A 26907-nucleotide genomic window follows, 5' to 3' on the forward strand; every position below is an offset into this window, starting at 1 on the left:
TCTGAAACATAGTAACATAGTTTGTAAGGCTGACAAAAATACAAAAAAATACATCTATCCATCCAGGTCATCCTGTTATCCTGCAAGTTGATCCAGAGGAAGGCAAAAAAAAAAAACTGTGAGGTAGAAGCCAATTTTCCTCATTTTAGGGGAAGAAAATTCCTTCGCGACTCCAATCAGGAAATCAAAATAACTCCCTGGATCAACGATCCATCTCTAGTAACTATAACCTGTAATATTATTATACTCCAGAAATACATCCAGGCCCCTCTTGAATTCCTTTATTGTACTCACCATCACCACCTCCTTAGGCAGAGAGTTCCATAGTCTCACTGCTCTTACTGTAAAGAATCCTCTTCTATGTTTCTGTACAAACCTTCTTTCCTCTAGACAGGCAGATGATGTCCCCTTGTCACAGTCCTGGGAATAAGTAGATGATGGGAGAGATCTCTGTACTGACCACCTGATATATTTATACGTAGCTATTAGATCTCCTCTAGTCGTCTTTTTTCTAAACTGATTAACCCTAACTTTGATAATCTTTCAGGGTACTGTAGTTGCCCCATTCCAGTTATCACTTTAGTTGCCCTCCTCTGAACCCTCTCCAGCTCTGCTATTTCTGTCTTGTTCACAGGAGCCCAGAACTGTATACAGTATTCCATGTGTGGTCTGACTAGTGATTCGTAAATTGGCAGGACTATGTTCTCATCATGTGCATTTATGCCCTTTTTGATGCAAACCATTATCATATTTGCCTTGGCAGTAGCTGCCTGACACTGGTTTCCACAGTTTAGTTTGCTATTCATTAAAATTCCCTTTCTATGTCAGTGTTACCCAGTGTTTTACTATTTAGTATGTACGGGTGACTTGCATTATTACTCCCCATGTGCATAACCTTATATTTGTCAGTGTTAAACCTCATCTGTCACTTCTCTTCCCAAGCCTCCAATCTATCCAGATCCCTCTGTAGTAGTATACTGTCCTCTTCTGTGTTAATTCATTTACACACTTTAGTGTCATCTGTAAAAAATATACTGTGCAAGCCTTCTACAAGATCATTAATAAAATATTGTAAGAGAATAGGGCCCATTACTGACCCATGAGGTACTCCACCAGTGACGGTGACCCAATCTGAGTATGTACCGTTAATAACCACCCTCTGTTTTCTATCACTGAGTGAGTTACTTACCCACATACAGACATTTTCCCCCAGTCCAAGCATTCTCGTTTTATATACTAACCTTTTATGTGGCACAGTATCAAATGCTTTGGGGAAGTCAAGATATAGGACATCCATTAACTCACCCCGATCAAGTCTAGAACTTGCCTACCTTATTCCCAAAAGGTATGTAACTCTCACAATTAGAGATTAGAAAGGTTATTGGAGATGGGATATTTTTAAAACCAATCTGCATTGTATAAAGTCTATTAAAGGTTTTATCTAGGAAAAGATATTGATGACTTATCCTCAGATTAGGTCATCAATATCAGATCAGCGGGGGTCTGACCCTGGGGACCTCCGCTGATCAGCTATTAGAAGAGGCCAGGTGGTCCATAAATGCTACATCCTCTTCCTAAGCCAGTGACATCCCTATACACTCACCTAAAGAATTATTAGGAACACCTGTTCAATTTCTCATTAATGCGATTATCTAGTCATCCAATCACATGGCAGTTGCTTCAATGCATGTAGGGTTGTGGTCCTGGTCAAGACAATCTCCTGAACTCCAAACTGAATGTCAGAATGGAAAAGAAAGGTGGGCTACAACAGCAGAAGACCCCACTGGGTACCACTCATCTCCACTACAAATAGGAAAAAGAGGCTACAATTTGCACGAGCTCACCAAAATTGGACTGTTGAAGACTGGAAAAATGTTGCCTGGTCTGATGAGTCTCGATTTCTGTTGAGACATTCAAATGGTAGAGTCCGAATTTGGTGTAAACAGAATGAGAACATGTATCCATCATGCCTTGTTACCACTGGGCAGGCTGGTGGTGGTGTAATGGTGTGGGGGATGTTTTCTGGGCACACTTTAGGCCCCTTAGTGCCAATTGGCCATCGTTTAAATGCCACAGGCTACCTGAGCATTGTTTCTGACCATGTCCATCCCTTCATGACCACCATGTACCCATCCTCTGATGGCTACTTCCAGCAGGATAATGCACCATGTCACAAAGCTCGAATCATTTCAAATTGGTTTCTTGAACATGACAATGAGTTCACTGTACTAAAATAGCCCCCACAGTCACCAGATCTCAACCCAATAGAGCATCTTTGGGATGTGGTGGAACGGGAGCTTCTTGCCCTGGATGTGCAATCTCCATCAACTGCAAGATGCTATCCTATCAATATGGGCCAACATTTCTAAAGAATGCTATCAGCACCTTGTTGAATCAATGCCACGTAGAATTAAGGCAGTTCTGAAGGCAAAAGGGGGTCCAACACCGTATTAGTATGGTGTTCCTAATAATTCTTTAGGTGAGTGTATATCTGTCACGTGGCCTAGTTGCAGTTCAGACCTTTTCAAGGCAATGGGGCTGAGCTGTAATACCAAGGACAGCCACTAAACAATGTACAGAGCTGTGTTTGTTAAGCCGCCAGGAGGTCACACCACTCACCAGAGCTCAGTGAGCACTACAGCTTCCTGAAATAGCTGATGGGCAGGGGTGTCGGGACTCGGACCTCCATTAATGTGATAATGTGACCTGAGGATAAGTCATCATTATCTTTTCCAAGATAACCCTTTTAACTGTGTTTTTGAAATCTTGATTTGGTTACAGAATGTATGCTTCACCACAATTAGCTGCAACAATTTATCAGGAACTTTTTCTGCTAAGAGTTTTGAAAAATAAAAGAAGATTTACTGTCTCTTAGGGCTCTTTCACACCTGCGTTCTTGTCTTCCGGCATAGAGTTCCGTCGTCGGGGCTCTATGCCGGAAGAATCCTGATCAGTTTTATCCTAATGCATTCTGAATGGAGTGAAATCCGTTCAGGATGCATCAGGATGTCTTCAGTTCCGGAACGGAACGTTTTTTGGCCGGAGAAAATACTGCAGCATGCTGCGCTTTTTGCTCCGGCCAAAAATCCTGAAGACTTGCCGCAAGGCCGGATCCGGAATTAATGCCCATTGAAAGGCATTGATCCGGATCCGGCTTTAAGCTAAACGTCGTTTCGGCGCATTGCCGGATACGACGTTTAGCTTTTTCTCAATGGTTACCATGGCTGCCGGGACGCTAAAGTCCTGGCAGCCATGGTAAAGTGTAGTGGGGAGCGGGGGAGCAGTATACTTACCGTCCGTGCGGCTCCCGGGGCGCTCCAGAGTGACGTCAGGGCGCCCCACGTGCATGGATGACGTGATCGCATGGCACGTCATCCATGCGCATGGGGCGCTCTGACGTCACTCTGGAGCGCCCCGGGAGCCGTGCGGACTGTAAGTATACCGCTCCCCCGCTCCCCGCTCCTACTATGGCAACCAGGACTTTAATAGCGTCCTGGCTGCCATAGTAACACTGAAAGCATTTTGAAGACGGATCCGTCTTCAAATGCTTTCAGTTCACTTGCGTTTTTCTGGATCCGGCGTGTAATTCCGGCAAGTGGAGTACACGCCGGATCCGGACAACGCAAATGTGAAAGAGGCCTTAGGCCATATGCCATATCCCCCATCATGCCCTTAAATTTGTGCAGATTATTTTCTGCTGAATATTCATGGGGTTTTGTTCTTTTGTTAGTGGATCCTCCTGTTTATTTCTAAATGGGTTCAAATAATCATCCCCCATTCTTCATGAATTCCACCATGGTTATTTTTTTCTGTGCAAGATCCTTCTTAATCCATGGTCAGTCAGCTCAATCAGGCTAAAAACATAGGGGAGATTTATAAAAACTGGTAAAGTAAGACCAATACCTTCCAGAAACCTCATGGCAGCCTGCCCAATGATTTGCTTATATTTGTAATTTTTCGCTTCAGAGTTTAGAGTCTGGCCAAGCTGAATCATGCTTCTAAGAGCTTTATTGACGTCATTGTGAAATTTGGGAGAATCATAATTCTTAGAAACTTCAAATGTGAAAAAAGACAGAATTGTTTAACACAATGGGAACATGTGGCTGGCTGATGTCTGTAATAAAGCAATAAGAGGTTATCTATAACACTGTTTCCATTTGAGTACATAGCGTGTAATTCATTTATTGCATCAGACACATTCTATAATAATCTTAGGCTACTTTCACACCTGCGTTAGGTGCGGATCCGTTTGGTATCTGCACAGACGGATCCGCACCTATAATGCAAACGCTTGTATCCGTTCAGAACTGATCCGTTTGCATTATTCTGTTAAAAAAAAAGTCTAAGTCAAAACGGATCCATCCTGACTTACATTGAAAGTCAATGGGGGACAGATCCGTTTTCAATTGCACCATATTGTGTCAGTGAAAACGGATCCGTCCCCATTGACTTACATTGTAAGTCAGGACGGATCCGTTTGGCTCTGCATCGCCAGGCAGCGTTTTGGTGTCCGCATCCAGAGCGGAATGGAGGCAGAACAGAGCCAAGCTGATGCATTCTGAACGGATCCTTATCCATTCAGAATGCATTGGGGCTGAACTGATCCATTTTGAACAGTTTGTGAGATTCCTGAAACGGATCTCACAAACGGAATTCAAAACGCCAGTGTGAAAGTAGCCTTAGTTGCACTGACCTAGCACTGGTCCTGTGTGGCCCTAACCTGACATGCCTGACAGGAACTGACCCAAAATTTTCTTAAAGTGTAACTGCCATTTATTTATTTATTTTCTTCTAAAGCTTAGGGACAGTGATAGTGAACATTTTTCTAATACACTATTTAGAGAACATTAATATGAGAAAACCAAAATGTCCTTCAGCAGTGCTCACTGTGTAGATGGCTGGGGTTAATTCTTTTTCCCTCCCTGCTTGCTCCTCTATATTTTTAGAAATTAACATCTGTACTACGCATATATATATTTTCTCTCCCCTCCTCATGCTATATTGACTGTGATTGTGTTGTAATCTGCTTTTCAATTGGGGTGTTATATTGACTGTGATCGGCGTGGCCAGTGCTGACTTTGAATAATTGTTCTGTATCCCCGACACAGAGTAAAGCCTCATGCAGACGTCTGTGGAACACGGTCCATGAGATACCGGACTGGCCAGGGCCGTCTTTACCAAGGGGCAAAAGGGGCAGCTGCCCCGGGCCCAGTTGCTCCTGGGGGCCCAAGGCAGCTGCCTCTTGAGCCCTGCAAGCTACTGCCCCGGGTGTCAAGCTGTCAGCTACACAGGGGTGAGTCCCGGGTGAGTCCAGGCATCATGATCGTACTGTGTTAAACTTGTGATCTAGGACCTTAATGACATCATCACCATGTGACCAGTAACCTAGCAATTGCTGGTCACATGGCTATGAGGTCATCACAGGTCCTACCAGGAGTGTTGCAGAAGTAAGGCCTCTTTCACACTTGCGTTGTCCGGATCCGGCGTGTACTCCACTTGCCGGAATTACACGCCGGATCCGGAAAAACGCAAGTAAACTGAAAGCATTTGAAGACGGATCCGTCTTCAAAATGCTTTCAGTGTTACTATGGCAGCCAGGACGCTATTAAAGTCCTGGTTGCCATAGGAGTAGTGGGGAGCGGGGGAGCGGTATACTTACAGTCCATGCGACTCCCGGGGCGCTCCAGAATGACGTCAGAGCACCCCATGCGCATGGATGACGTGCCATGCGATCACGTGATCCATGCGCTTGGGGCGCCCTGACGTCACTCTGGAGCGCCCCGGGAGCCGCACGGACGGTAAGTATGCTGCTCCCCCGCTCCCCACTACACTTTACCATGGCTGCCAGGACTTTAGCGTCCCGACAGCCATGGTAACCATTCAGAAAAAGCTAAACGTCGGATCCGGCAATGCGCCGAAACGATGTTTAGCTTAAGGCCGGATCCGGATCAATGCCTTTCAATGGGCATTAATTCCGGATCCGGCCTTGCGGCAAGTCTTCAGGATTTTTGGCCGGAGCAAAAAGCGCAGCACGCTGCGGTATTTTCTCCGGCCAAAAAACATTCCGGTCCGGAACTGAAGACATCCTGATGCATCCTGAACGGATTTCTCTCCATTCAGAATGCCTAGGATAAAACTGATCAGGATTCTTCCGGCATAGAGCCCCAACGACGGAACTCTATGCCGGAAGAAAAGAACGCAAGTGTGAAAGAGCCCTTAACTGTGGAGCTTTTTTGTGTGAAGATTACATCAGAAAAAGGTGACAGGGGCTGTTATGTTAATATACTGTAAACTACTGTATAGTGGGGTGCTGTATACTGTGTGGGGGCATGTATACTGTGTGGGACTGTATACTGTGTGGGACTGTATACTGTGTGGTGGGCTGTATACTGTGTGGTGGGATGTATACTGTGGGAGGGGGCTGTATACTGTGAGGAGGGCCTGTATACTGTGTGGGAGGGCCTGTATACTGTGTGGGGGGGCCTGTATACTGTGTGGGAGGCCCTGTATACTGTGTGGGAGGGCCTGTATACTGTGTGGGAGGGCCTGTATACGGTGTGGGAGGGCCTGTATAGTAGGGGGGGCTATACTGCTGTACTGTATACTGTGGGGGTCTGTATACTGTATACTGTGGGTGTGGTATAGTGTGGAGTGCTATACTGTATAGTGTGGAGTGCTATACTGTATAGTGTGGGGGGCTGTATCGTGTATAGTTTGGGGTGCTGTATACTGTGGGCTGCTATACTGCTCTACTATATACTGTGGGGTACTGTATAGTGTGGGGTGCTAAACTGCATACTGTGTGGTGCTGTATACTATAGGGTGCTATACTGCATACTGTGGGGTGCTGGGGTGCACTGTAACACTAGGGTGAGCCGAGCCCTGGTCTCCTTCCTGCAGAGCGGTGCCCACATCCAGCCCAGAGCACTGATCTTGAGCCGCTGGAGTCTTCAGAACTGGAAGTATTTACAGTCATTCACTGTACTCTACCAGATGTGTGGATTTTTTGTGTGTGTGTTGTGGTGGAAGGTGTGGGAAGGTGGGATCCAGGGGGCCCAAGTAAATTTATGCCCAGGGTCCAATCAATATTAAAGACGGCCCTGGGACTGGCATTGCAGAAGCGCACGGCGTCATAGCAACCAATGACACCGTGCGCTCCTGCAATGCCTGTCCGGTATCTCACGGATCGTGTTCCACGGACGTCTGCATGAGGCTTAACTAACTAGCTGCAGGCAGATGTGGGGAAGGTCGTGCAGTCAGCACTGGCTAGTGAGGATGGGAGCCCTTGATAAGTGTGATCTAGAAACGACTGAGGGCTCCCACTAGAGTGGATAACAAATTTAAGAAAAAAGCTGTTGAAATGGTGAACATCATGGAATTTTTCCCCTACCTTTCTGTGCCTAAAGAGAAAAAACATTTAAACAACCCTTAAAATTAACATTTACTGGGGATTCTTAAAATTTTAGGGAAAGAAGCACTGCAATCTAATAAAGGTGCAGGCTCTAGAAGTTAAAGCGGGATTCCTGGTTAAACATGTTGCCCCCTAACAATTGCTTTGACTGCTGGGAATCCTATTGATCATGAGAATGGGGGCTATGTGTCCCCTAATGGAATAGTCAAGCAGGCAAAATGCTGGACCACAAAGTACTCATCTATGTCTGGTCATCCCATAGAGAGGATTGGATATGGCTGCACACATTAACGACTGCCACTCCATATATGGGAAACAGGACCCCCAATAATCCAGCTGTTATCCCTTATGTAGGGGATGACTTGTTACTGGCATACCTCTTCAAATGTGATAATGTCATAGACTAACATTTGGCGTCAAGATGCCATTTGGTTGCAAGATACTACTGATCGATTTCCAACTATATCAATAGGAACTAAACCATGTCATACTTGATCAATAGGTTCTTGATGCTCTGTAGCTGGATTGTTAAGAGCCGGATACTGGGCAAAGTACTGGATGATAGGCCACAAGGTGGCCAAGCATTGGGTACTTAGGACCACAGATAAATAGGAATAGTATTTATCTGTAGGTTTTCTGGGAGCTTTATTGAGTCAATGAATTAAAATATTGTTTTCTATCTTTACTTTGATGGATTGACAAACAACTATGGTCTGCTGAACATTTTCTGGCATCAATACTAAGAAACTTATTTTGGTCAATTGATGCATTTTTTACCATTCATAATGAGACATTTCATAAGCTGGGGTCCTAATGTCTCTATTATGGACATGTGACTACACTTTCCATTCGCTTGGCAGTCCCCATAGCAAAAATTCAACTGAACCCTTGATTATTGTGTTGTTTATGCAACTCCGCACTGAAGGGCCTGGTGTTGGTTATCCAGCTATGCCATTCCTATGACTCTTGGGCCAATTCCTTTACTACTTGTCGGCAGAATTCAGTTATTCTAGACTAGAGCAAGGGTGAAAATCTACTGCTGGAACTTCAAGGGGTCATAAAAAGCCTGCTTAGTTATTGCAACACATTTTTTTCTTTTTTTTAACATGACTTAAAAACATTTTATACTGTAATATAGAATCAGTGGGTATCCAACACCCGCAACCCCTTTGATCAGCACAAGCTTCCATCCACTGGTTGGTGGACTTGCTGGGGCACTGCAGCTCAGCTCCCATGCAATCCAGTCGCCAGCAACTCAAACTACACTGTGGACACAGCCAGCGGGTAACCAAAACAGGTGGCAAAGCCGTGGTGGTAAACGGTGTATGTCCCCACCAATCTGATATTGAGGATTTATCCTACACTTGACTAAACTCTACCACACTTGAATTGTGACTCCTTCCCATAGACAGCCCTGCACGCTAACAGTGTTTAGGCACCAAAGCAGAGTTTAGATAACCCGGCCGTTGCACCTTCATCTCAAGTCGATTACCCCTCTGCCTTTATACATGTTATGTGGCTGCGCGTCAGTGTGCATCACTCGGCCCCTTAGAATCTGTCTAACAGATTCTATTCAGCATTATATCATTGGTTAAAGAGAGCCTATGGAGCTGCAGGATGCACACTAACACAATAATACACTAGATAGTGGAGCCCACCCCCTTCCCAAACTAGTGTCCATGTCTCAGCGTGTTACGGGCAGTACCTGGTTCCATGAAGACCAGGCAAGATGGATACAATTTAACCACCCTAGATTGCAAGCCCCATTGGGGACAGCTTGATGCTAATGTCTGTAAAGCGATGTGGAGTAGCGCTTTACAGAGTAGCGTTATATAAGTGCATAAAATAAAAAAATACTATAGAGTACAGAGTAGCGCTATATAAGTGCTAAAAAAAAAAAAAAATACTATGGAATAAACCATATTCTGCAGCAGTGATTGAAATACCACCCCCAATCTACTTTGCGACTGTTGACAATTGATTTATCAAGAATGACTGGTTGCCGACTCCTGCTCTTAATAGAGTCCTGCATAGTTTCTTGCCATCCAGTAGCAAAACAGACAAATCAAAACTGGGCTAACTATCTATCTATCTATCAATAGTAGTGCTTGAAAGTTTGTGAATACTCGAGAATTTTCTATATTTCTGGCTACATTTGGCCTAAAACTACTAATCAGATTTTCACACTAAAAGTAGGTAGATAATCAAACAAATAAGTCATAAATATTACACTTGGTCATTTATTTATTGAGGAAAATGATCCAATATCACATGTCCGTGAGTGGCAAATACCTACAGCTAAACATGTCCAGTAATTGTGGATTAGTCCTGCACATTGGCTTGGAGAAATTTTACCCCATTCCTCCATACAAAACAGCTTCAACTCTGTTTTGTTGGTGGGTTTCCTCCCATGAACTGCTCAATTCACATCCTTCCACAACATATCTATTGGTTTAAAGGGGTTCTCTGGGCTTTGTGGAAGAAATATTGTTAGGTTAATACTTACCCATTCCTTGCTGTGCGGGTGCCACCGCCCTGACCGGATACGCATGCTTCTTTTCTTGTTTAGCTGCATTCACTACTATATTCACAATCCAGCTGGTACCCGAGCAGAAGAGCCAGAGGACATCTGCATCACCGGAGCAAGTAAGGGGTGAGTATTAACCTAATGATCTTTCTTCCACAGGTTAGAAGATAGAACCGTTTTTATTAAAGGGTTTATCCCATGACTAATGTGAAAAATGAAAAATCAGATATTATATAGGACATGACAATCTCTTTCTAACATAGCTAGAAGCAGCCCTGTACCTCACATGGATCCAGAGATCTCCCCATTCATTGCTCTGCTAGATTTATATCAAGCTGACAGTTCAGGGGGAGTGTCTTCTGTGCTGCAGCTCAGGGGGCGTGCCCATGCTCTCCCTATCACAGCTCAGGGGGCGTGTCTCAGCTCTCCCAACTCAATAGGCAGATGAAGGATGAAACTGAGCATGTGCGGCCATCTCAGTTAGGGCTCTTTCACACTTGCGTTCTTTTCTTCCGGCATAGAGTTTCGTCGTCAGGGCTCTATGCCGGAAGAATCCTGATCACTTTTATCCCAATGCATTCTGAATGGAGAGAAATCCGTTCAGGATGCATCAGGATGTCTTCAGTTCCGTAACGGAACGTTTTTTGGCCGGAGAAAATACCGCAGCATGCTGCGCTTTTTGCTCCGGCCAAAAATCCTGAAGACTTGCCGCAAGGCCGGATCCGGAATGAATGTCCATTGAAAGGCATTGATCCGGCCTTAAGCTAAACGTCGTTTCGGCGCATTGCCGGATGCGACGTTTAGCTTTTTCTCAATGGTTACCATGGCTTTAGCCGGGACGCTAAAGTCGTGGCAGCCATGGTAAAGTGTAGTGGGGAGCGGTGGAGCAGTATACTTACCGTCCGTGCGGCTCCCGGTGCGCTCCAGAGTGACGTCAGGGCGCCCCCAAGCGCATGGATCACGTGATCGCATGGCATGTCATCCATGCGCATGGGGTGCTCTGACGTCATTCTGGAGCGCCCCGGGAGCCACGCGGACTATAAGTATACCGCTCCCCCGCTCCCCACTCCTACTATGGCAACCAGGACTTTAATAGCGTCCTGGGTGCCATAGTAACACTGAAAGCATTTTGAAGACGTATCCGTCTTCAAATGCTTTCAGTACACTTGCGTTTTTCCGGATCCGGCGTGTAATTCCGGCAAGTGGAGTACACGCCGGATCCGGACAACGCAAGTGTGAAAGAGGCCTAAGCAGGACTAAGAAATAAGAAAAAAACAAACAGGTGGCGCTATATAGATGCATTTTATTGAATAACTCAGCAGCAATGCTAAATTTTTAATTGCATGCAATTACAAAATAATTCCTATCCATGTGCTGGTTTGAAAACTGCTGAATATTTCTTGTGGGACAACTCCTTTAAAAGCAAGGAGAACACATTTAAGGTCATAAATAAAAATCAGTGAATCGAAGTTGACGAAGTGGAATTTGAGAGGAATTTCAGGAAAAATTTGATTTGTGAGAAATTCTAATTTCCTCATGCTTCATGGTAACGAATCGAATTTTTTCCTAAAATGGCTGCTGCACATGTTAGGACATGGAGCAAGGAACTTTGGGAACAAGGTATCACCCATAATGTCATGCATAAAGCCAATCAGCAGCCAGCCAGCCCCTGTGATGTCACAGCCCTATAAACAGCCTCAGCCATCTTGGAATCAGCCATTTTCCAGTGTACTTAGTGCAGGGAGAGATGTCAGTAGGCGACAGTGGTAGAAAAGACTTTAAAACTTTTATTTTGCTGTATAGAAGTTCAGGGAAAGGATAGGGAGGAATCATTCCACAATATTGAAGCAGAACAGGGTTCAGTAGGGGAGTTTACAGTCTGGGTAATAGGAACAATCCTATTACACCTTTCTGCACTGACTAGAGATCCAAATTGCCATTATACAGCTCTGTAATTCCAGCAAATTTTTCTTGTTATTGGGGTGCAAGTGTTGTTTGATACAGCCATTAACAGGGTTTAATACAAGGAAATATTTCTACGTCTTATTTGCCCTTGTGCAGTGCAGTTACAGTCATGTGAAAAAATTAGGACACCCTTTGAAAGCATGTGTTTTTTTGTAACATTTTTAATAAAAGGTTATTTCATCTCCGTTTCAACAATACAGAGAGATTAAAGTAATCCAACTAAACAAAGAAAACTGAAGAAAAGTCTTTTCAAGATCTTCTGTAAATGTCATTCTACAAAAATGCCTATTCTAACTGAGGAAAAAGATAGGACACCCTCACATGTATTCCCTCTTAAATTGGCTCAGATCTCACACAGGTATATCACACCAGGTGCACATAATTAGTAGATCGTTACTCTGCATGTTGAATGAGGCTTGCCCTATTTAAACCTCAGACATTTAGTTTGGTGTGCTCCTGACTGTTGAAGTGAGAGTGAGCACCATGGTGAGAGCAAAAGAGCTGTCAGAGGACTTCAGAAAAAAGATTGTAGCAGCCTATGAGTCTGGGAAGGGATTTAAAAAGATCTCAAAAGATTTTGAAATCAGCCATTCCACTGTCCGGAAGATAGTCTACAAGTGGAGGGCTTTCAAAACAACTGCCAACATGCCCAGGACTGGTCGCCCCAGCAAGTTCACCCCAAGAGCAGACCGCAAGATGCTAAAAGAGGTCTCCAAAAACCCTAAAGTGTCATCTCGAGAACTACAGCAGGCTCTGGCTACTGTTGATGTAGAAGTACATGCCTCTACAATCAGAAAGAGACTGTACAAGTTTAACTTGCATGGGAGGTGTGCAAGGAGGAAACCTTTGCTTTCCAAGAGAAACATCGAGGCCAGACTGACATTTGCCAGAGATAAAGTTGACAAAGACCAGGACTTCTGGAATAATGTTCTTTGGACAGATGAGTCCAAAATTGAATTATTTGGACACAACAGCAGAGGACATGTTTGGCGTAAACCAAACACAGCATTCCAAGAAAAGAACCTCATACCAACTGTGAAGCATGGAGGTGGAAGTGTCATGGTTTGGGGCTGCTTTGCTGCAGCAGGACCTGGTCAGCTCACCATCATAGAATCCACGATGAATTCTACTGTGTATCAGAAGGTGCTTGAAGAACATGTGAGACTATCAGTTAGAAAATTAAAGCTGAAGCGGAACTGGACCATGCAACATGACAATGACCCAAAACATACTAGTAAATCAACCAAAGATTGGCTGAAAAAGAAGAAATGGAGAGTCCTGGAATGGCCAAGTCAAAGTCCAGATTTGAATCCCATTGAGATGCTGTGGGGTGACTTGAAAAGGGCTGTAGTGCAAGAAACCCCTCAAACATCTCACAGCTGAAAAAGTTCTGCATTGAGGAGTGGGGTAAAATTTCCTCAGACCGATGTCGAAGACTGGTAGATGGCTACAAGAACCGTCTCACTGCAGTTATTTCAGCCAAAGGAGGTAACACTCGCTATTAGGGGCAAGGGTGTCCTATCTTTTTCCTCAGTTAGAATAGGAATTTTTGTAGAATGACATTTACAGAAGATCTTGAAAAGACTTTTCTTCAGTTTTCTTTGTTTAGTTGGATTACTTTAATCTCTCTGTATTGTTGAAACGGAGATGAAATAACCTTTTATTAAAAATGTTACAAAAAACCACATGCTTTCAAAGGGTGTCCTAATTTTTTCACATGACTGTATATGTTCTAAAGCATTTTTTGGCTTGTATTAGTGGGGGGAAAAAAGGGCTTATTAGCCATTGTGTGGTGAAGTGAGAAAATGACTGCCCTTTTTGGCATGTATTAGTGGCAAAAAAATATATATTTGTCTTTCAACGGTGCAGTTATATGTTCTAAAGCCCTTTTTGGAGTGTATTAGTGGCACAAAAAAAAGTATTTGCTGTTGTGTGGTGAAGTGAGAAAACGACAGCCCTTTTTGGCGTATATTAGTGGCAAAAATATATATATATTTGTGTACTACTGGCAAAAAAACATATATTATTTGCCGTTCAGCGGTGCAGTTATATGTTCTAAAGCCCTTTTTGGCGTGTATTAGTGGCACAAAAAAAAGTATTTGCCGTTGTGTGGTGAAGTGAGAAAATTACAGCCTTTTTTGGTGTGTATTAGCTGCAAAAAAATATATACCTTATTTTTCACCCCATAAGACTCATTTTTCCCCCCAAAAAAATTGGGGGAAAATGCCCCTGCATCTTACGGGGCGAATACTAATGAGCGCTCCTGTTATTGAAGCGCTCATTAGTACCGGAGGACCGGGAAGCAGTGAAGGCTCTGTACTCCCACGGTGTGGCAGTTTTTTGTTAAGCTGGCAGAGGAGGTGAACATGGCCATTTGTAGAATCTGTGGGCAGAAGGTAAAGTGTGGCCAGGGTGCTTATGTTGGTTCACAGCAACAGCTGCATCACGCAGTGGCACGCACCTGATTTCAGGCAGTCAAGGCTCCACCACCTCAGCCGAAGGGAGCTGTGTGTCCTTCCCTCCTCTTCGTCAGTCATTCCGTCAGCAATCGATCACCAAAGCGATTGCCAGGAGACAACAGTTTGCGTGCACTCATCCAACGGCGCAGAAGCTGAATGTGCTCCTGGCCAAGTTGCTGGTGCTGCAGTCCCTCCCTTTCCAAGTGGTAGACCCTGCACCTTTCAGAGAATTGATGGCTTGTAGCGAGCCGAGGTGGAGAGTCCCACGTCGTCATTTCTTTGCCAAAAAGGAAGTACCAGCCCTGCGCACGTATGTAGAACAGAATGTGGGACAGTCCTTGAGCCTGTCGGTGTCTGCAAAAGTGCACGGCAGCGCCAAAGTGTGGAGCTGTAACTACGGTCAGTGACAGTACATGTCCTTTACGGCCCGCTGGGTGAATGTGGTTCCTGCACAGCCACACCAGCAACTTGGCCAGGTGACACCGCTTCTGCCTCCATGTTCTCATGCCGTTGGTCCTGCAACAATGTCCACCTCTGCCTCCTCTTCCTCCACCGTGTCTTCAGCCTGCAGGGACAATTCACAGTGCCCCTCCAGCATACCACATGTGTCACGCTGTTTTGCACCTTGTTTGCCTGGGCGAACTGAGTCACACAGGGGAGGAACTGCTCCATGTCCTTTATCAAGAAATTGAATCCTGGCTTTCTCCGCGACAACTGAAAATTGGAACCATGGTGACCGACGACGGGAAAAACACGGTGTCGGTGCTGCGTCAAGGAGGGCTGAACCATGGCACACGTTTTCAATTTGGTTGTCAAGCGGGTCCTGAAGTCTTCCACCCATCTGGAAGACATCCTAAAAATGGGCAGGAAACTTTGCATGCACTTCAGCCACTCGTACACCGCAAAGCACACCCTCCTTGAGCTGCAGCGGCAGAACAGCATCCCCCAACATAGGCTGATATGCGACGTTTCCACCCGTTGGAATTCCACCCTCCATATGTTGAACCGACTATGCGAACAGAGAAAGACCATTAATGATTTCTTGATGATCCAAGCGGACAGGAGTACTGCCCTGTGTAACTTCGTTGTCAGCCAGTGGCAGCTCATATGTGACACCTGCCGTTTTATCAGGCTCTTTGAGAAGGCCACGTTATTTGTCAGTCGCCAGGACTACAGGATGAACTACGTCATTCCACTGCTTGATGTCCTGGAACAGATGCTAGCAAATTTGTCTGGTCAGGGGACTGGAGACGTGGCGCCTAGATCTCATGGCCGCATGAGCCCTGTGGGGGCTGAACTGGAGGAGGAGGACATTGGAGCACAAGCAATGTGTGGCAAAATGTGTGGTTTAACACAGGTGACAGGAGAGGAGGAGCAGGAGAAGCCAGAGGAGCTACAGGGTAATGAGGAAGACGAGGCAGAGGATCCAGACACACTGTGGCAGTATGCAGTGGAGGTGGAGGCAGGGAGTGCCTCCGAGTCACTTGCACAAATGGACCGATGCATGCTCACTTACTTGCGTAGTGACAGCTGAATTTTCACCATTCGGCAGAGGGATGACTTCTGGCTCTCCACCTTGTTGGACCCTCACTACCGGTCCAAAATGGGGGCCTTTTTTTTACACCCGCTGAGAGGGAGGAAAAACTGAACTACTATAGAGACATCCTATGTAGTCAACTGACCGCTGCCTATCTGCACCATGGTCCATCCTCTTGCAGGTCTGACCAGGGGGCCCTCTGCCCTCACGTTCCTCTGCCATGGCTGCTGTGGTGGGTGGGGTGATAGGAGCAGTTCCAGCTCCATCAGCAGCACCATCTTGAGTCTAGAGTCGCTGATGAGCAGCTTTCTTCACCAGCCTAGTGAAACTACTCACCAGCAGCAGCTAGACCTGAAGCAGGACCTGAACCAGCAGGTGGTGGCATACTTGAACAGCACCCTGCCACCCCACATTGAAGATCCGCAGCCAAACTGGATTTGTGGCCGAAACTGGCAGAGTTTGCCCTGGAAAATCTGTCCTGCCCGGCCAGTAGTGTGGCATCAGAGCGGGTGTTTAGTGCGGCGGGGGCCATAGTTACCCCAAGAAGAACTTGTCTATCTACCCAAAATGTGGAGAGACTGACCTTTGTCAAGATGAATCAGGCATGGATTAGCCAGGATTTCCACCCACCAATGCCTGATGCATCAGACAAGATCATCCATGGTGCCACACCAACACATTGACAAAAGAGACCGGTTTCTTCTGGCTACCTGCCTCAGCTGATGCTGCCACCCGCCTGATGCCACACATCTGATGCCAAGTGCTCCTTCTTTCACCTGCTATCTTCAGCTGGTACTGGTATTGCCACCCACCTCCCCATTCTGTCACCGGGTCACTCTGTGGTCTCCTGATGCTGCTGCCACCTCCACACCATGTTACCTTGCCACTCTATGGTCTCCTGATGCTGCCTCCACCTCCACACTATGTCACCTTGCCACTCTGTGGTCTCCTGATTCTGCTGTCACCTTCACACTATGACACCTTTTCACTCTGTGGCCTGCTGATGCTGCTGCCACCTCCACACTGTCATTGTGCCACTCTGTGGCCTCCCGATGCTGCTGCTGCCACCTCCATACTCTATCATTGTCCCACTCTGTGGCCTCCTGACTCCACCCTGTGACCACCCAAATATCTTCCAGATTGCTGTTGGCCACAAGAATGTTGTCCAACTGCTTTTACAATGTGCCTTTCCTGCATTTGATATGCTAACAAGGGACACAATGACCAAATGGCTACTGGCCATACTGATATCACTCAATGGATGAATACCACTGGATATCAATATACACTATATCCAATTATTAGGCATATTTGTGTGGTCATCAGGCTGAGGTTCTGGCTAAATGCCATATTTTCCTGTAACAGCTTCATTTTTACAGCGTTTCCGATGTGGTAAAACTGACATGTTATGTTCATTCTGCAGGTCAGTATAATTACAGCAATACCACAATTATAGTTTTTCCTGTGTTTTAATACTAATAAAAAAGTCAAAAAAAATTGAAAACTTTGCATCACCATATTAAATTTTGTAATATGTATATCTATGGAGCTGTATTAGGGATACTTTTTGTGGGGACTTTTTGATCGCTTTTTATTAAATACTTTGCTAGGTAAGGCTCATTTCACACTAGAAACATAGAAACATAGAATGTGTCGGCAGATAAGAACCATTTGGCCCATCTAGTCTGCCCAATATACTAAATACTATGGATAGCCCCTGGCCCTATCTTATATAAAGGATGGCCTTATGCCTATCCCATGCATGCTTAAACTCCTTCACTGTATTTGCAGCTACCACTTCTGCAGGAAGGCTATTCCATGCATCCACTACTCTCTCAGTAAAGTAATACTTCCTGATATTACTTTTAAACCTTTGCCCCTCTAATTTAAAACTATGTCCTCTTGTAGCAGTTTTTCTTCTTTTAAATATTCTCTCCTCTTTTACCTTGTTGATTCCCTTTATGTATTTAAAAGTTTCTATCATATCCCCTCTGTCTCGTCTTTCTTCCAAGCTGTACATGTTAAGGTCCTTTAATCTTTCCTGGTAAGTTTTATCCTGCAATCCCTGTACCAGTTTAGTAGCTCTTCTCTGAACTCTCTCCAAAGTATCAATATCCTTCTGGAGATATGGTCTCCAGTACTGAGCACAATACTCCAAATGAGGTCTTACTAGTGCTCTGTAGAGCGGCATGAGCACCTCCCTCTTTCTACTAGTAATGCCTCTCCCTATACACCCAAGCATTCTGCTAGCATTTCCTGCTGCTCTATGACATTGTCTGCCTACCTTTAAGTCTTCTGAAATAATGACCCCTAAATCCCTTTCCTCAGATACTGAGGTTAGGACTGTATCACTGATTTTATATTCTGCTCTTGGGTTTTTACGTCCCAGGTGCATTATCTTGCACTTATCAACATTAAATTCTAGTTGCCACACTAGAGGCACGGACCTCTGGCAAGCTGTTTCATCGGGTGAACAGCCTGTCGGACCCGTCCTGCCTCTAGTCCGTCCAAAACTATAATTGTTGGCCTAATTCATTTTTCAGTCGCACTATACACTGCTCGTTTCCATGGTTATGACCACCCTGTAATCCAGCAGCGGTGGCCATGCTTGCACACTATAGGACACTGTTTAGTCTCCAGGAGAGCAACGCTCCCAGGAAAAACTGCTCAGATGCCATGGTTGCAATTGACCATAACATCTGAGGGGTTAAAAGTCAATGATCTGCATTATCACTGATCATGGACTCTACCACCAGTGTCTGCTGTATAAAACAGCAGACACCATGGGTCTATCAGTCTATCCTCTTAATTAGTAGTTTCTCTGTAACTCTTAATTACTATAATTGCCATGGAGGAAGTGTGGACTTTCCTGTTTTTTCTTCAACTTCCTACAACATTCTAAGTGTCTTTTAAATAAATCAGGCGTGTTTCTTGCACAATGGATTCCAGGAAGCAGAGGAGCTACAACTGCCCTGAGTGTCATTTGTAGAGGACATTCCACCTTAACCTGATACAATGTGTTGGGTTGGTCAGAGCAGCAAACTATGTCCTGCTGGTAACAAACAGTTCACTGGTCTACAGTAAGAATAAAAATGCAGCCGCAATTACCGGAGAAGGGTGTACAGGAGCGATACTCTTCCAACGGGAGTGTCGCAACACAAATTCTCATTATTATACCTCACAAGAATGGCAATTCCAATGCTGAACTGACCATTTTCACAAACTTCTGACATGTCATAGTGATATGTCTCCAAGTGAGCCCTATGGGAATCTGTACATCAGTCGCTCTGCTGATGGCAGCACTGTGTAGTGACAGACCTGCAGAATTCAGTGCGCTGTCACTTCTGGGCTAGTGCTCAGTACTTTTGCATTACTGACAGCAACATTAAAGAAACCTGACAGTTATGGGCAGGAGGCAGGGGCCATGAGTCCCATCAAACTCATCTGTCTCACAGCGCTGTGGGGTTCCCCCTCTCAGTACAGTAAAAGTACTGGATTCTAGTCCAGAAGACAACCCGCTAATATCAGCAGATCTGGCACTACTATGCTGCCCTGTGAGTACAGGTGACAGATTCCCTTTAAATTTTATCCTGGAGTGAGTGCTGTAACCCGTTATTATGTCCACACTAGTGTTGTGCTGATACCCTATGATCACATTTAAAGAGGACATTGCACCTCTGATTAAATTTGTCTGTTTCAGTAAATAATTCTATTCCCAATAAAATATGAAAATTCTAGCGCACACCCCAACTGGTAACGCCCATGTGTCAGTTTTTTTAGGAGGAATAACAGAGGAACAGCACAATGTAAAGGTTCTAGGAAAAGAAGATAGATCATCTCACTGCATACAAGCAATCCCTTCTCATATTCAAATCCTCACTCGCTGATGCAAAACAGGCCTACTTCTCATCTCTCATATCTTCCCTGTCACACAGCCCTAAACAACTTTTTAGCACTTTTAACTCCCTTCTACGCCCCCCAGCGCCCCCACCCTCTCCTCTCTTCTCAGCTGAGGACTTTGCCAAATATTTCAAACAAAAGATAGTCCACATCAGAGAAAGCTTTACTACACAGTCCCCACAGACCCTCTACACAACTGCTCCGTCCTCTCCCCCTAAAACCCGCTTCTCCACCATTACAGAAGAAAAACTCTCCACTCTACTCTCCAGATCACATCTCACCACCTGTGCACTTAACCCGATCCCATCCCACCTCATCCCTAACCTCACCCCAGTGTTTATCCCAGCCCTAACTCATCTGTTCAATCTATCACTAAACTCTGGTGTCTTCCCTTCTGCTTTTAAACATGCTACCATTACACCCATCCTCAAAAAGCCTTCACTTGACCCATCTTCCTTGTCCAGTTATCGCCCCATATCACTTCTTCCGTATGCCTCAAAGCTACTTGAACAACATGTCCATTCTGAACTGTCCTCCCACCTCTCCTCCTGCTCCCTCTTTGACCGCCTACAATCCGACTTCCGAACCCACCACTCGACCGAGACTGCCCTTACCAAAGTCACCAATGACCTACTGACAGCCAAAACCAAGAAACAATACTCTGTCCTCCTTCTCCTTGACCTGTCCTCTGCCTTCGACACTGTTGACCACACCCTTCTGTTGCAAACTCTCTCATCTCTTGGCATCACTGACCTGGCTCTCTCCTGGATCACATCATACCTCACAGACCGGACGTTTAGCGTCTCCCACTCCCGCACCACCTCCTCATCTCATGCCCTCTCTGTTGGTGTCCCGCAAGGCTCTGTCCTAGGACCCCTGCTCTTCTCAATCTACACTTTTGGCCTGGGACAGCTCATAGAGTCCCATGGCTTTCAGTATCACTCCTATGCTGATGACACACAAATCTACCTCTCTGGTCCAGACATCACCACCTTACTATCAAGAATCCCACAATGTCTATCTTCTATATCATCCTTCTTCGCCTCTCTCTTTCTTAAACTTAATATGGATAAGACAGAATTCATAATCTTTCCCCCATCTTGTTCAACCCCCCCCCCCAACAGACCTATCTATCACGATCAATGGCTGCACATTATCCCCAGTCAAAAAAGCCCGCTGCCTTGGAGTGACCTTAGATTCTGCTCTTTCCTTCCGACCGCACATCCAAGCCCTTTCCACCACCTGCCGCCTCCAACTCAAAAACATCTCCCGCATCCGTGCTTTCCTTAACTTCGAATCTGCGAAAATGCTCGTACATGCCCTCATTATCTCCCGCCTAGACTACTGCAACATTCTCCTCTGTGGCCTTCCATCTAGCACCCTCGCACCCCTCCAATCTATCCTCAACTCCGCTGCCCGACTAATCCACCTCTCACCTTATTACTCCTCTGCCTCTCCCCTCTGCCAATCCCTTCACTGGCTCCCCATTGCCCAACGAATCCACTTCAAAGTACTGACAAACACATACAAGGCCGTCCATAACCTGTCCCCTCCCTACATCTCTGAGCTACTTTCCCGATACATCCCCACACGCACTCTCCGATCCTCACAAGACCTCCTTCTCTCCTCTCCTCTTATCGCCTCTTCCCACAATCGACTCCAAGATTTCTCCTGTGCATCCCCCCATACTCTGGAACTCGCTACCCCAACATATCAGACTCTCACCTACAGTGGAATCCTTCAAAAGAAACCTGAAAACCCACCTCTTCAGACAAGCCTACAACCAATGACCCTGCTGCCTCTATACCGCCATGACCAACTTAACCCGCACCTACTGTGTCCTTCTCCCATACCATGTAGATTGTAAGCTCTCACGGGCAGGGCCCTCTCTCCTTCTGTACCAGTTTGTAACTCATCTTGTTTATGATTAGTACAATTGTCTGTTATGTATGTGCACCGCTTATCATATGTACAGCGCTATGGAATGAATGGCGCTTAAATAATAAATAATAATAATATTACGATCATTCATTCCTACAGTGTTCAGTTGTCAGCAGCATATGATGACAAGTTTTTGGTGGCATGTTTGCACAGGGCAATAAGTGGTCAAATAAACATTCATACAAACATATGTTCCTGACCATCAACCCATGTAAAAGCACTAAGATCAGTCTGATTGGTCTGTGTTTAAGCCTATCCTTATTATATTAGCATGTAACACAAAAACACACAGCTCAATGCTATGCAGCAACATGTGTAACCTTAGTCATGCTTCACTCCCCCGGACAAGATAGCTAAGAACACTAGAATTCTGGCCTAAAGGAAAGGCATTGCCAAAAATGTTTTCTGCCTGCTAATACCAGATAGCAAAACATATCTTTTTTTCTAATCAGTTTTTTTCTGATTGAGGATTTTCTGAGCATGATTATGGGGGCGGCCATCTTGGCTAAGTTGCTCTTAAAGGGGTTGTCTGCTTTTTACTATGGATGACCTATCGTTGAGGATATGTCATCAATATCAGATCGGCAGGGGTCCGATTCCTGACACTCCCATCGATCAGATGTTTGAAGAGAAGGCAGCGCTCATACGCAGCAGTGAGCAGATTATAAGTATGGTGTCCTCATTCACTTCTATAGGACAGCTCCGTCTGTTCAAGTGATTGCTACAGAGCCGTCCATTAGAAGTGAATGGGGATAAAGCTGACAGATAGGCAGGTAACTGCAGTAAAGTGATCTGTACAGACCAATAAATGACACCTATTATTTAGGCTTAGTGGCCAGAGCATAAACTTTAGGATGCGGACCAATTCATTTCAATGGGTCCCCAAAAAATGCGGACAGCACACTGTGTGATGTCCGTATCCGTATGTCCATTCGGCAGTCCCGCAAAAAAGATAGAATCTGTCCTATTATTGTCTATTTTGCAGACACGGATAGGCAATGTTAAAAAAAAAAAAATGGATGCAACACGGACGTCATCTGTATTTTTTGCGGATCCGCATTTTGCGGACTGCAAAAAACATACGGATGGGTAAATGCACCCTTAGATACATTTTGCACATATCTCAACAAGGGGGTGTGTCTTAGTGGGAAGTAGCGGCTGTGCCAGTATACTGCCGCTCAGCTCCTATTCACATTGCCACTACAGAATGGATACAGACCTCTGCAACTGGCTCTGTCCACTATTTTGACAACAGCTGATCGGTGAGGATGGAGGTCAGGGTTGAACCCCCACAGACATAATATTAATAACTAATCCTGAGGATAGGCAATCAATGTCTACAGACTGGAAAACCAGTTTTTTGTTTTTTTTTATTAAAGGGAACCTGTTATTGGGATTTTGTGTATAGAGCTGAGGATACGGGTTGCTAGATGGCTGCTAGCACATCCACAATACCCAGTCCCCATAGCTCTGTGTGCTTTTATTGGGGGGGGGGGGGGGATAACGATTTGATACATATGCAAATTAACCTGAGATGAGTCCTGTACGTGAGATGAGTCAGGGACAGGACTCATCTCAGGTTAATTTGCATATGTATCAAATCGTTGTTTTTACACAATAAAAGCACACAGAGCTATGGGGACTGGGTATTGCAGATGTGCTAGCGACCATCTAGCAACCCATGTCCTCAGCTCTATACACAAAATCCCGGTGATAGGTTCCCTTTAAAAAATAAGCATTACTCATTGATCCCTGCCTCTGCTTCATTCCTCGCTACTCTCCACTTTCTGGTCCGATATTGACACACTATAGGGGGGATTTATCAAAACTGGTGTAAAAGAAAACTGTCTTAGTTTCCCATTTCATTTTTCCAAAGGAGCATTGAAAAATGAAAGGTGGAATCTGATTGGCTGCTTTGGGCAACTAAGCCAGTTTTCCTTTGCACCAGTTTTGATAAATCTCCCCCTGCGTGTCGAGAAGTAGAGAAAAGCCGGGACTGAAGCAACATCGAAACGGAAATGGCAGTGGAGTCGGTAAGCTTTATATGAATAAATAAATATCTGCCTTGAAATTTCCTTTAAAAACATATTACACTTTTGCAGAATAAAGTTACAGACAGATAATTTTATTCAAGGAAACCTTTTTCATTCATTCTATCTCGGAAAACAGATTATACTTCTCAATAGGAGTCATTCTGTATAAATGCCACCTACCTGCCAATATTTGAGCAGATCTCAGAGTCTGCAGCTACCGCACCATTAACAAATCCTTCTTCACAGCCGGAATTTCTAAGTAAAATTACTGTGGGGATAATGATCACAATAGCCACAAAGAACAAAATGATGAGAGAATAACATAACCTCTTAGATAAAGCCATTGTACCAGGATTTTCTTATTTGTCACGGAGCTCTAAACACTCTTTGCAAAAAAAATAAAAATTCCTCGGAATTCCTCACTCGTTGCTACACGCTTTCCTTATAAATCCTCTCTTGCTTTTCTATATCCTTTCACTTTACTCACTGACCCTGGAATAAACAGGATGAAAAACCTCCAAATCCCTCCCCCCTTTAACAACTGCTCTAGCACCCCCCACTACACACAAAGTTTGGCCCGAGAGAATGATCTATTTCACTTAACACCAGAGAATCAGAAAGCAGAACCAGATGCTTGGTTGCTTGCACTAGATGCAAGACACAGTAATAACTTTTAGTTGATTTTTGTCATCTACACACCTACATAGATACAGTGTCTTAAAAAGTACTCATACCCCTTGAACTTTTCCACATATTTTTACGTTACATCCAAAACTTAAATGTATTTTCTTGGGATGTTATGTGATACATGGTTTTCAAAATGTTTAATAAATAAAAATTGGAAAAGTGTTTTGTGCATTTGTATTCAGCCCCCGGTACTCTAATACCCCTAAATAAGATCTAGTGTGACCAAACTACCTTCAGAAGTCACCTACTTAGGCCTAGTTCACACAAAGATTTTTTTTGCGAGTGTAGGGGCCGTTTTTTTGTGTCCCGTATATGGTCCGTATACGGAACCATTCATTTCAATGGTTCCGCAAAAAACGGAATGTGTTCCGTATGCATTCCGTTTCCGTATTTCAGTTTTTCCATTCCGTTAAAAGATAGAACATGTCCTATATTTGGCGGCATATCACGTTTCGTGGCTCCATTAAAATCAATAGGTCCGCCAAAAAAACGGAACACATACGGAAATGCATCCGTATGACTTCCGTATCTGTTCCGTTTTTGCTGAACCATCTATTGAAAATGTTATGCCCAGCCCAATTTTTTCTATGTAATTACTGTATACTGTATATGCCATATGGAAAAACAGAACAGAAAAACAGAACAGAAACGGAAACACAACGGAACTCAAAAATGGAACAATGGATCTGTGAAAAACGGACCGCAAAAAACTATAAAAGCCATACGTTCATGTGAACTAGGCCTTAGTAAATAGAGTCCACCTGTGTATAATGTATTCTCAGTATAACCACAGCTGTTGTGTGAAGGCCTCAGAGGTTTGTTAGAGAACATTAGTGATCAAACAGCATCATGAAAACCAAGAAACACACCAGACAGGTCAGGGATAAAGGTGTGGAGAAGTGTAAAGCAGGGTTAGGTTATAAAAAAAATATTCCAAGAACTTAACATCTCATGGAACACTGTTCAATCCATCATCCGAAAATGGAAGGAGTATGGCACAACTTCAAACCTACCAGGACTTGGTAGTCCACCTAATTTGTCAGCACAGGCAAGAAGAACACTAATTAGAGAAGCAACCAAGAGGCCCATGGTCACTCTGAAGAGATCCATAGCTCAGGTGAGAGAATCGGTCCACAGGACAAATGTTATTTATACACTCCACAAACCTGGTCTTTATGGAAGAGTGGCAAGAAGAAAGACATTTTTGAAAGGAAGCCTTAAGAAGTCCCACTTGCAGTTTGCCACAAGCCATATAAGGGACACAGCAAACATGTGGAAGAAGCTGCTCTGGTCAGATGAGACCAAACTTGAACTTTTTGGCCTAAGAAGAATGGGCAAAAATTTCAGTCTCTAGATGTGCAAAGCTGGTAGAGACATACCTCAAAAGACATGCAACTGTATTTGTAGCAAAAGTTGGTCCTACAAAGTATTTACTCAGGAGAGCTTAAAGGGATTCTGTCACCTCTTTTTACCCTATACAGATGCAGACATGCACGGCTAGATCGCCGCTAGCATGTCCGCAATATGCCTGTCCCATATCTCTAAATGGTTTTATTGAGTGTAAAAAATTATTTTATATATATATATGTAAATCAGCCTGGTAAGGAGCCCAAGGGCCTGCACTAACCATTCTGGAGCCCAGCCATGCCCCATGTGAAGGAGCCCAGCACCGCCTGTATCCAGGAATCTCCTCCTTGCTCATGAAGTCAGATCGCCGTAATATCGTGGTGTGTGAGCTCGCAAATGCGCAGTTTCTTCCCTGAGGCTGATGCCAGCACAGGGAAGAAATACTATGCCGGCACTGCGCATGCGCGAGCTCGTGCATCGCGAGATTACCGCGATCTGACTTCGTGAGCAAGGAGGAGATTCCTGGATACAGGCGGTGCTGGGCTCCTTCACAGGGGGGCGTGGCTGGGCTCCAGAAAGGTTAGTACAGCCCCTTGGGCTCCTTACTAGGCTGATTTACATATATATAACATCATTTTTTACACTCAATAAAAATACTCAGAGATATGGGACAGGTATATTGCGGACATGCTAGCGGAGATCTATCCCTGCATGTCCGCATCTCTATAGAGTAAAAAGAGGTAACAGAATCCCTTTAATAATATAAAGGCATGCCACACTTTCCAGATTTCTTCCATGTAAAAGGTTCTTTTCACTTTACACATACTTGCTACTTTGTGTTGGTCTATCACATAAAATCCTAATAAAATACATTTAAATTTGTGTAACTTGAAAAAATGTGTAAAAGTTTAAGGGGTATGAATACTTTTTCAAAGCACTGTAAGGGCTCATGCACACAAACGTATTTTCTTTCCGCTTCCATTACGTTTTTTTTGCGGACCGTATGCAAAACCATTCACTTCAAAGGGTCCGCAAAAAAAAAGAAGGTACTCCGTGTGCTTTCCGTATTTCTGTTCCGCAAAAAAGTAGTGCATGTCCTA

The 26907-nt window shown here is 44.6% G+C and overlaps 1 protein-coding gene across 1 annotated transcript in view; it reads right to left on the reverse strand.

Moving 5' to 3' along the window:
• The window catches only part of GGT5 (gamma-glutamyltransferase 5), a 110281-nt gene extending 86035 nt beyond the window's left edge, over positions 1-24246 (reverse strand). Inside the window, exon 1 of the mRNA XM_044289586.1 lies at positions 23954-24246. Coding sequence (XP_044145521.1) covers positions 23954-24117 — 164 coding nt within the window. The 5' untranslated portion in view covers positions 24118-24246. The remainder of the gene's footprint in view (positions 1-23953) is intronic.
• Between the last annotated feature and the right edge of the window lie 2661 nt (positions 24247-26907).

The sequence above is a fragment of the Bufo gargarizans genome, chromosome 1 (genome assembly GCF_014858855.1).
Source record: "Bufo gargarizans isolate SCDJY-AF-19 chromosome 1, ASM1485885v1, whole genome shotgun sequence".
In the NCBI taxonomy this organism is placed as follows: domain Eukaryota; kingdom Metazoa; phylum Chordata; class Amphibia; order Anura; family Bufonidae; genus Bufo; species Bufo gargarizans.